The sequence below is a fragment of the Andrena cerasifolii genome, chromosome 11, assembly GCF_050908995.1.
Source record: "Andrena cerasifolii isolate SP2316 chromosome 11, iyAndCera1_principal, whole genome shotgun sequence".
In the NCBI taxonomy this organism is placed as follows: Eukaryota; Metazoa; Arthropoda; class Insecta; order Hymenoptera; family Andrenidae; genus Andrena; species Andrena cerasifolii.
The window spans coordinates 2562510-2574801 of NC_135128.1; the positions used below are offsets into that span (position 1 = coordinate 2562510).

Consider the following 12292-nt stretch of genomic DNA (forward strand, 5'->3'; position numbering starts at 1 on the left):
ATGTGAGTGTTGCTGTAACCGCATGAATATTGAACTCAATTTCCTTGTTAGGAAACATTTTGCCTTGAAATAGTACATTCTAGTTTTCTCTATCTAGAACCCGAGGAAAATCATAGCAATCGTAATGACACCTACGTTTTTCGTCGAGCAAATAAATAAAAAAATGTAACTAATGATTTTTCGTTCAAAGTTATAATAAACTGATTTTTTCTTCTGATACATTGGTCACTTTAATTATGCAGTTTTTAGCTAATGTATTTTCACTTGTGGAGGAACATCGTATGTTGACAATATTTACCTAAGAATATCAATTATTTGTTATTACAAGTAATTCACATAAACTATTAGTAGTAAAAGTAGAAACAAAAAAGTTTAATTTCAAGTTATAGGTGTTTATCTTGTTAGTCTTATGATAATATGATAATAAATAACATAATCGAAAAGTACTAAGGCATTATTATTTGTTATGACAATAATTGTAAACATATGTTTTTATATTTTAATTTATAATTGCTGTTGTTTCGAAAAATATATTTTTGGTGGTTCAGATTATTGGAAACAACTTATATTACTTTGCTGAAGGTATGATTGTGTAAAGAAAATTCAGAAGAGAGGTTAAGGTAAAGTGTAAGCGAAAGTCTGGCAACTACCCTACTGGCAAGACCTTGCAGTTGATGTTCAGTGCATTATAAAGTGATAGAAAAGTACCGTAACGTCTGTGAACTCCTACTCCAACATTATCTTAACATACATTCATACACAAGAATTGAATCCAATAATTAAAAAAATTCTTAGATTTTAAAGTAAACGCACAGGTTGAGTCACGAAAAACAAGACACTGCATATCTCCGTTAGGATTGAAGATGGGAGAAAAAGTTAAATAAGAAAGTTGTACTGTTCCAGAGGGCGAATGTGGTGATACAGACAGATCTTCTGTTGCATGCTAATTTCACGGTTTATTAAAGGTCACCGATGTTTTTTCAAATGGCACCATTTGTTTTTAAGAATTTTCATCGACAGTTAAGGGGTTAGGCCACCTTGGACGGAGCAAGATTGCAGTCACCTTCGGCATTTTTTTTAGGAAGATAATGAAATAAACAGAAAATTTAATATTAAGCCTGTTATTGCACAACTCTCGCCAGAAAAAATCATATTTTTTTCCTACAAAATGGCGACGGTAGAGCCGTGATACGCGAGATCTTGAGGAGCGACGTTTTCCACGGTGTTCAATCTCACGGCTATACCGTTTGACCTAGAACAAAAAACCAAAAAGTTTTATTTTCTACATGACTAAATCTAGAGAAGTACTTAGCGGTTTTGCGATATCTTGAATATATTCTTTGCAATTGACACTATTATAAAAAAGAACTGCACTTTTTCTCCCCCTGGTCACCATTTCGAGACAAATTAATATTTCTGGATTTCCTTACGTACTTCTCTAGGTTTAGTCATGTAGAAAATAAAACTTTTTGGTTTTTTGTTCTAGGTCAAACGGTATAGCCGTGAGATTGAACACCGTGGAAAACGTCGCTCCTCAAGATCATGCGTATCACGGCTCTACCGCCGCCATTTTGTAGGAAAAAAAATACGATTTTTTCCGGCGAGAGTTGTACAATAACAGGCTTAATACTAAATTTTCTGTTTATTTCATTATCTTCCTAAAAAAAAAAATGCCGAAAGTAACTGCAACTTTGCTGCGTCCAAGGTGGCCTAACCCCTTGAGCAAGATTCGTAGGTGGTAGATGCGACGCGAAACGTATGTGATACGAATAGTGTCTTCGAAATACAGAATTAGACTCAGAGAGGATTAAAAAATAAATGGTGTTTTAAATTGTACGAATACTCACGCCACGCCTGCTCCGCTTCATCGATGGTGTCCATCGTGTCTGGCGTGGACATTGCGATTAACCCCTCGCGATGACCCCGACGTATTAATACGTTATTCAATTGAATTGATTAACAAGCGCAAACAGAGCCAATGTACCGTCTCGCATCGTGTCTCCTCAGCCCGGTGACTTTTCTTTCGAGCCACGAGGCGAGCGCATGCGTAGGTACTTGATAAGACAGCAACTAATTAACACGCTCAATTGTTTTGTCGCAATATTAATTAGCGACTCTGACAGTCTGCGCAGTGATAGATTCTTCTTGATTTCGGTGATTCTTTAATGATTTTATTTGCTGAGGTCTTCGTGATGCCATGGGCTACTTCTCCCACAGAATTTCTCAGATTACACGAGCTGTTGGATTTTATTTTCTTCATGATTCACTTCCTATGTAAGAAACAGTAAGCTTTTTACATATGCTACACTTTTTCAGAACTGTATCGGTGCTTACACAAATTTGTTAGTAAAATTTATATATATATAATAAATATATATATAGTATAAAACATTTCCAAATATATATATTTGGAAATGTTTAGCAAACTACCCCCGCGCTTTGCTTCAAGCCTAAGAGATATTAACGACTCCATGAAAACACATCTCACTCCTTTTCACCACCCCCTAGGCGTTGATTAGGGTAAAATCCTGAAATTGGTTTTTAGGCATTTATGTGGGTAACTTTTTGAAGTAAAAACCAAGTTGATATCTAATCGGGCCTAAAAAATAATAAGGAGTCCGAGAAAATATATTTCACCCCTTTTCGCCCCTTTCGGGTTGGAATTTAAAAAAATCCCTTCTTATCGAGCACCTACGTCGCGAAAGGAATATACCCTCCGAATTTCATGTTTCTAGGGTCAGCGGTTTGGACTGGAAGGTGATGAATCAGTGACACAACCATTGCATAAGTACCTATTGGGAGTAGAACATTAGTATGCGACACTAGTGGTCGGTACGCGAACTAGTAGTACTGGCCGGGGATTTGGATGAAATTGAAATATTATACGTATAGTCCATGTGAAATTAGGGGAGGTTTAAGTCATCACTTTCATGGTTTCGAATTTGTTTAAACAATACAGGATGTCCAAGGCATGCGCATAATTTTTCATCTCTCAATCAATTCTACAGAGTTGGTGCTCCTTTTATTTAAATCGAGAAGTCTCAATTTTCCTGCATAAATTTATTTCAATCGCCTTGGCAACATAAAAATTGTAAACAAATTCATAAACGACCCAAAAACTGTTGCTGAAAGTCAGTTATGGAAATTGAGGCATTCCACTAAATTGACTGGTTTTTGGAAGATGCTAGTAGTATCCTTATACAAAAACTATAAATACATTTTTTTTTGCTTTAGGTCGCATCAACTCCGTGGTTATTAGCGACCACAGTCAGCGGTTAGTTTATATTTCGCAATATATATTTAGTCTACGGACAAGGTCGAGTACTTTCTTCAGGTTTTCTTCTGTTTCGAATATGTTTTTTATATTATTGGGTAGTTGGAGCTGTCTTCTGATGTCTTCTGTGTTCCTGCAGTCTAATAGGATGTGTTTGAAGGTTAAGTTTTGTTGGCAGGTTTCACAGCGTGGTGGGATTGATTTGTTGAAAATGAATTCGTGTGTTATCTTAGCGTGCCCAATCATTAGTCTGTTTAGTACTATTTGGTCTTTTCTGCTAAATTTGGCTGTGGCGTGGTTTGTATAAAAGTCATCCGTAATATCACAGATTTTGGACGGAATGTCTTTATTCCATTTTTCCTGCCACTTCTGCTTGACTCGATTATTAAGGTACTTCGAAAAATCATGGTATACGGCTGGGGTTAATTCGGAGGGTTGCAAAAATAGTGCTTCTTTGGCAGCATAGTCCGCTTTTTCGTTGCCCGATATTCCCTGGTGGGCAGGGATACATATAATTATCACCGATATTTCTTTGTCTAGTAGGTCATTGTATAACTATGAATACAGTTACAATAGTACGTAAAACGAATCTTGACATATCCATTGAAATAATAAAATCGAATTCGAATGAAAGACTATATTGGTTTGATGAATCAATATGGTCGCGGTTGATGAACCGCGAAATAGGAGGACGAAATTCTGTGTGCGACAGGTCAAACGATTGTTCGTTACGTGTAAAAAGGCGCAAGGAAGATAGATCAATTTTGCCAATTAGCGGAGTGCAATTAGTACGGGGAAAGTTCAGCGTCAGCGCATCGAGAAAACTTCCCTAACGAACAGCGGCGCTCTGGCTGCGAGCTGGAAGGTTGGTTGACATTGTTTCTGGAAACCAGCAGGAGAGACGGCGAATGAAAGGCGAATTCATTGAAAGTGAAACGTGCACGCAGCCGTTACAAATCGCGATAAACAATTCCTACGAAGCACGCCACGCGACTCACGATGAGTGATTTCATGGTCGAAACATTGGGCCAGTGTTTCTCAAGCTCTTTCGACTCTTGTACACAAATAGAGCAGAGTTGGGATTACTTCAATAATTCAATATTCGAATACTTGAAGATTTCTTGAATATTACCAATTTTCCTTCTGTATATTGCAGTATTCGAATTTCACATTTGAATTATGGCTATAGGTATTTGAATATTATATTCGAATTAGGACTGTAAATTGAATATCACGTTCGAATTAGGACTGTATTCGAGTATTCGATTACGACTGTATTATAGTATTCGAATTAAGACTGTATTCGAGCATTCGAATTAGGAATTAGGTATTCGAGAATTCGAATTAGGAATTAAGTATTCGAGAATTCGAATTAGGAATTAGGTATTCGAGAATTCGAATTAGGAATTAGGTATTCGAGAATTCGAATTAGGAATTAGGTATTCGAGAATTCAAATTAGGAATTAGGTATTCGAGAATTCGAATTACGAATTAGGTATTCGAGAATTCCAATTAGGAATTAGGTACTCGAGAATTCGAATTAGGAATTAGGTATTCGAGAATTCGAATTAGGAATTAGGTATTCGAGAATTCGAATTAGGAATTAGGTATTCGAGAATTCGAATTAGGAATTAGGTATTCGAGAATTCGAATTAGGAATTAGGTATTCGAGAATTCGAATTAGGAATTAGGTATTCGAGAATTCGAATTAGGAATTAGGTATTCGAGAATTCGAATTAGGCATTAGGTATTCGAGAATTCGAATTAAGAATTAGGTATTCGAGAATTCGAATTAGGCATTAGGTATTCGAGAATTCGAATCTAGGAATTAGGTATTCGAGAATTCGAATTAGGAATTAGGTATTCGAGTATTGGAATGTGTAATATTTCTCCCGCGATGTAATTCTACGTTCAAAACTGGGTATCTCTTATCTCAAACAGTTTTCGAATTGATACCTAATAATTCGGTATAATTAAAAAAAGGCTATTTCAGCCGACGAACCACAGTTGTGCCAAATGAATTAGACTGTAATTTAATTACGTAATTTTATTACATTGTATTTCAATTACATAGTAATTCAATTATGTTTTAACCCAATTACATAATTCAAACTTTTCAATTAATTCAATTCCAAATTACTGTAATCGTGCGTGTAATTGAATTACAATGTAATTGAAATACAATGTAATAAAATTACAGCTCAAAACTCTGAAGAAGTGAAAAAAATGGAAAAATATAACAAAGGAGTATATTTTTCTTTATATATTATAAATTTATGAATAATACCATATTCAGCACTCATAATAATTTTTTTCTGCTCGAAACTTTTACCTACATATTTCTTTCCCACCTCTTATTACCTCTCAATTTGGTTATCTCTTAATTCGTAATTATAATTCAATTACATTGTACTATGCAATTACAATTGCAAATACATTGCAATTACGAATTCCGATGTATTTTAATTGAATGCAAGATCTGAATTACGAATCACAATGTAATTGAATACGATGTAATTGATTTTGTAATTATAATTCATGGAGTAATTCAATTGTAATTCTGCACAACTCTGCGACAAACTTTATAGGTGTGCTTGCTTCATCCTCTTAAATTGCTGATTACCATAGACACCAAAACACATTTCAAATATTCTTTAATGCGCTACAAATTTATGCTGGCCTGGGCAAAATGAATTTTCTATTTTTTTATGTTCCCTTATATTAACAACACTATTCGAATGTAACATTGGAATATTTGAAGATTCATATTCGATAATTCGAGTATTCAAATGAATACTCGAAATATGAATCTTCAAATATTACTTCGAATAGTAACTTGAGTACTCATGGCTTTAAATCGAATATAATAGAATACTCAGACTGCTTAAATATTCGAATGGAGAAAAGTTCAATAAGTATTCGCAACCTTAATATAGGTCACTTAGGATGGATAAAAAGCCACGTTGTAGCCTTCCTGGTATGACTCTATTCTTTTGGGGGAATTAAATTTATTCTTGTACCGTTTACACTTCCGGGAAGTTTGAACTGTCAAACTGACACTTGAGGGGTCAGTCCACTGTGACGGTTTGAAAAATTAAGCTATTTTTAAATATTTTTTTCTCCATAGATACAACATATAATGCAATAAATCTTTTTGGTATTTATTAAGCTACTCTTATATTATACAAAAAAAAATTAAAAGAATTTTTTTAATTTGTTTTAAAGCTTAAAACGCAATTATCTCAAAACAACATTTCTTCAAGTGGTGCAGGTGATTGCAAAAGAACTATTAGACCAATCAATCTCAAATTTTGACACGATATTCAGAACATCAGTGGCTATGGCCGGAACTACGGAAACCTTTTTGGATTAACCATTTCATACTTTTTACAAGGCAAAATTATTGAAAAATTACCGTATTTCGACATATAAACTTCAAACCTCCGCCAGTTTGTTACTTTTTTATCAGTAAAAATAATCCTGGTTCCGGCGATAACCACACTCATAATGATTACAACACACATTGAATTTTTTGTTTCAAATGCGTCGTTCTCCCGCAACCACCTGCACCAGCACTGCCTCGCTTTCTCAAGGCGCTCACATCAGTGCGATATATATTTTAAAAAAAACTGTTAAAAATTTAAAATAGATTTTTTTATACTGCCAATAAGTGTATTAATAAGTAGACAAAACTTTATTTACGTTGGACATTCCGTTTACTAAAAAATAAATCCCAAAAAATGACAATTTTTTTAACTTCACAGTGGACTGACCCCTTAAGTTTACTTTAATTAATGGCAAGTAAAGGTTTGATTCAATTTAGACTGTTTAAGCAGAGTTGTGCGATAACCATTAAAAACATTTGGAATAAGATTAATATCATAGTCGAATTGGGCTAGTGTGTCTCAAGCTTCTTCGACTGGCGTACATCAGTTAAAATATGTAAAACAATTTGGAACGAATTTTGAAACAGTTCAACGAATATTCACTTACTAATTTTTAAATAATTTTAAATAAGGATTTCACTATTTTTAGTTTGAATGATAGTCGTTTAAAGATATTTTAAAGAATCTTAGAACAATGGTGAAGTTGAATGAAAATTGTTTGTTGAAATTGCAACACTATTAAAATTGTCATTTTATACATAATAATTGTAGTACACGTAACAATTTAGTTTCTAAAATTTCTAAATTCGCCAACACAATCTTAGGGCAATGCAAATTATCAAATATTTATTACAAGAACCTTTTTCATATTAATTAAATTGTTCTTCAATTACGCGAATTATTTTTATTTTTCTACCTGTACAGAGTAATTACGAATAATTTCATATCAAGCGTAGTTCTATAGTGTAGTTATAATTTCAAATAAATCCACTCCAATGTTTGGTTATTTAGAGCACTGAATATTGCAGTTTAACGAAAGATTTTTAACGATAAGCATCATTATTTAGTATCTGATAACGAAATGTGGCTTATGTTACAGTTACATACCATTATCATATCATTAGAATATCATTAAAACAACTGTGCTTAATATACCAATTCAGTACAAAGAGAATGGCGAATCAGACTTCGTTCGTATACTGTTTTTTTATTAATATCATTGTAATTGTGTAAAAATAAAATGGAAAGCAATGAAGAAATAAGAAGCCGACAGATAAATGGGACAAATGAGATGTAAAGACTGAAAAATATAATAATTCAGTATACAATAGAACTTCAGTTATGCGGACCACAGTGCCATCCAAATAATACTTTAATTCATATCAAATTGACATATTACAAATTCCGAGTAGGACAAATTACAGGGGCTAAATGTGAGGTAAATTTCGAGTTTCTTTATCGTACTAGATTCAATTTAAAAAAAGGAAGAAAATATTGAAAACTCAAGAAATTAGCAGTTCAGTTACAGACCAAAATAAAATACTACAAAGTAAATACTATGCAATGAGAAAAACCATGTTTAAATAAATGCAAAAATTCTTATTTAATTATTCCATAATTCAATCAAATTTTTCATTACTTGAATAAGGTATTGCAAGTGGCAACATATTACAAAAAAAAAACATATTTATAGTTTAACGAAAATATTCGAATACATTTTCGTAAGTGGCTTTATTATAATAAATTATTTTCGCAAACAGTATACGTGCATACAAAATTTAATATTAAACAATTATTGATTTCATTTTTTTAAATTGGAGTCATTTTAATGTTAATTAAAGAACATATTTACGAAGAAACGAATGTGAATAGTTGATATCGCATAATTACGAAATTTTTGTAAATTTCAAAAACTTGATATATTTGTGAAAACGTATTTGATATTAAATTTTAATGATAAGAGTAACGGTATTAAATCTTGCATAACAAATCTCGATGCTGTTTATATCCTCATGCAGACACCAATAAAATATTTATTACAAAATGCCATATGCAGATTTAATCTATTTCCAACATAAACCAAACACATATTATTTTTGTGGCTTAATATTATTACACACATATACTGTAACAAATAAATTAATATTTATATCTTATATTCGTGTTTAATGCCATATGTCACGCTCATATTTATGTTTAATTATATATATAGTATGAATATTTTCTATTGATACTTATGCTGACATTTATATATAAATATTTAACTATAACGTTTTACTTTTTATAATGTAATTAACCCAATACTTTCCTCCATTTAGAATAATTCTTTACTTCTGACTATTTAAAGGGCTGATTACATTCTCCTGATTTTAAGATAGTAATTCACGAGAGAAATAAGGATAGCACATCATAGGATATCCTTCTCCTTGGGAATTAATGTTTCTTAGCAAGCAACGTAACTGGAAACGGTTTCTACAACGTGTCAGCAGGCTTACACGCAGAATAGCAGCATTATGTAAGCTTATGTATCTTTAAAAGATATGGAGGAGCATTTGGCATTCCCCTTCCTTCTTTTTTAGACGATAACGGTACGAGATAAGTGTACATACATTATAACTGTCCACTCAGCTAAAAATTTAAATGCATGGGATACATTATAATTATTCGTTTAGCCAAAAGTTTCAATATCTTAATATATAAAGCAGAAAGCTTCTATATGTTTGTGTGTTTGTCTGTCGCCTAAAAACTTTCGAACAATAAATTCTGGGATCACGAAATGTGCCTCAGCTGATTATGCTCGACTAATCCAGGCGAAACTAAAAAAATTTTTTTTTATAAAATCAGAATCTAAATTTTGAGCGAAGCCGAGTAGTAAAGCTAGAAAATTATAAACCTGTGGTGAACTAAAAATTTCGACAACCGAAATCAGTTGTAATAATCCGTTTAGCTAAGAGATTCCAATTTACTGCTTTAGCCTTCGTTGAGTTCTAAATTTCCCTCGTAATTTTATATTCGAACCTTGAAGAAAATTTACAGTTTACACGAAGAGAAACGTTCACCTTGCCTTTCCGACAAGCAAAGACGTTACTTTATCTTGCGTGCTGTTATCGTGTTTTGTCATGTAACGTGAATCGCACATTTCTCCAGACCTGTCTGAAAATATTTCTTAATCTGGATTTGTCAATCGCTTTACGTGTGCTACTCGTAATACTTAAAACAGTATATCGAATTTGTAAATTGAGGAAAATTGTTAAATAGATACTAATAGGATGCAACCTTGAATAGTATTTCTTATTTGCTGTTAAAAATTTTAATCTTATTAGCTTCTATCTCAGAGAATAAATTATTTTATAGTTAATCGCGAAGTTCACTGGAAATATTTCACCACGGAGAGATTTACTTCCTTTAAAAAATAATTGGTGAGGAAATTTCCCTGCCGTTTACTCAGAAAATGTCATTAAATGATAAAAATATCTACTTGCAAATATTAATTAATATTCGTTATTACCTCTGCGATATTTATAAATAAAATTAGATATTTCTTTAACCAAGAAATTGACTTCTCTAATTGCCATTTATATAAATTCAGTTAAAATACAGACATCAAACTTTTTTTGTAATTCTGAATACATTTTAATAGGAAACTCGGATAACATTATTAATTTACGTGCTCGTAAATTTTTAATCCCACTCGAAATCTCATAAAAAAATATCAAGTGACTTGAAAACATTTCACGTCGTTGCATTATTCTCAAAATTCGTATAAGCACCGAAACAGGAAGAACTATTCAAAATATAGATTACCCTAAACATGCCAAACCACATCCTCATCAAAGCCAAGCTATTCCTCCAAAATTACTGAAAAAACTCTCCGAAGCATCCACGCGAGATCACTTTGCCCCACTCCAAAACGGTGTACCTAACACGCACCACCTAAAATTCTGAAAATCCACTTCACCGCATCTCATCTCTCGCCAAATCTGCACCGATAGCATCCCATCGCACTGGGATAAGGTATTAGCATTCCGCTCCCACGACACACGCGACACCACCACTGCTGCTCAAACCCAAAACACTATTAGAACCCACAAATCTCAACCTCTGTGGAGACCTCACAGCTTTTCTATTCACTTCCAGCCGGCAGCGGAATGTCAGTTTGGTCCCATTGACAAGACTCACGTTCCAACGAGTCCGCGATCACTTTGAACCCGCGCAATCGCTTCGATCGGTTCAAGTAAGGGCTTTGCACTTTCCCTCGAGTTTCCCCGTGGCTCATAGGAGGACGCCTAGGGCAGACAGACGTTTCAGTTGCGAGCGCGTGTAACACGTGTGTTTTCCGTACGGCCGCCCCAACGTTACTGTCAGCCCGAGGTACATACAGCTGCTTAGGCGGGATCAATACGTTCTAGATACTCCAGATGATCCAGATGACTCCGCTACGCTACGAGAACCATTGACTGGGGTCACGATAGCCATTGGTACACGCACAACAGGCTCGCGTTCAAGTGTATTTTTGTTTTGTTATGTTCATTTAGCGCACCTGGCGCGTGCAGAGGTGAGAGCTACCTTGAGTTCGGGCCGCAATGCTTGGTGGGACGGATTGATGATGTCGATATTGGCGTTTCAGGTGCAGCGCGTATGTTGGCAAGAATTATAAGAATAGAATGGAAAATAAGTGAACAGATTGACTGATAATGGTAACTCTAGAGGAACATGGTGCTTTCATGATGCAGTTCTGATATGACAGGAATTCAAAGAACTGGAGGATCCGCATGTAGCCTGGGGTTAGGTGGTTTCTTTAATCACGTGGATCTCTCCTGGACGTATTTTTTCGTTAATTACCGTAAACTGGGGGAACATTGGCAGCAGGGGGTAACATTGGCATACCCCGGGATTACATTGTTTTACGTCAGATTAGTAAAATTTAACCTATTAACCCCTCGTGGTCATACCTTCTTAAAATCACAAGTTGGTCACACGGGGTTCAATGTACCCCAGCGTCGTTTTTTCGAGTTACCATTTTCGTATTTTTGAATCTTTTAACTTTGCAGTGATAATTGTACGTTCGTAATGCTTGTACAATCATGGTCTAACAGTCTTTTTCTAGAAATGTAAATTTTGATGTGATAAAGTTTGTAGTTGAAAATGAGCGATTATCCACGGTTGTGGGAAAAAAGCGATTTTTTAATTTTTTTTTCTTGCGATAAATCCTCTTTGGAAGTCGTAAAGACACGATATTTTAACTAGAAAATTATTCTTGGGGTACAATACACTCCGTGTGACCACGAAGGGTTAACACTCGTGTAAAACAAACAATTTTATTGAATTTCAATATTATTATGTAGTGGGAAGATTTAACTAAATAATGTGTTCAAGTATAATAACAGAATATGTTAACAGACCCTAGGTTTACAGGTACTAGAAAAAGAGAATTCTATTTGCCTTTCACTTTTTTATTACAGTTATTACTATAGGTACTTGCATTACTCATTAAATTTGTTTATACCTCCACAACTTTTTAACTACCATTTACATATGCTGATGCATATTATTATAAATAGTGCTTTTATTATTACTTGTAAAAATATGAATTTTCAAAACGGCGTGAATGCGGAAAACACAAATATCATTT

At 33.9% G+C, this 12292-nt stretch overlaps 1 protein-coding gene across 5 annotated transcripts in view; it reads right to left on the reverse strand.

The window, feature by feature from the left end:
• Positions 1-12292, reverse strand: part of LOC143374550 (echinoderm microtubule-associated protein-like 2) — a 129395-nt gene that overhangs the window by 69191 nt on the left and 47912 nt on the right. For 3 of the 5 annotated variants that reach the window (XM_076822762.1, XM_076822761.1, XM_076822758.1), the window contains exons 1-2: positions 10465-11006; positions 1848-2270 (exon numbers count right to left, since the gene is read on the reverse strand). The exons of 1 other annotated variant lie outside the window; for it this stretch is intronic. In XM_076822762.1, coding sequence (XP_076678877.1) covers positions 1848-1899 — 52 coding nt within the window. In that variant the 5' untranslated portion in view covers positions 1900-2270; positions 10465-11006. Of the gene's footprint in view, positions 1-1847; positions 2271-10464; positions 11007-12292 lie in introns of those variants that run through there. One more of the 5 variants, XM_076822760.1, reaches the window with a different exon arrangement.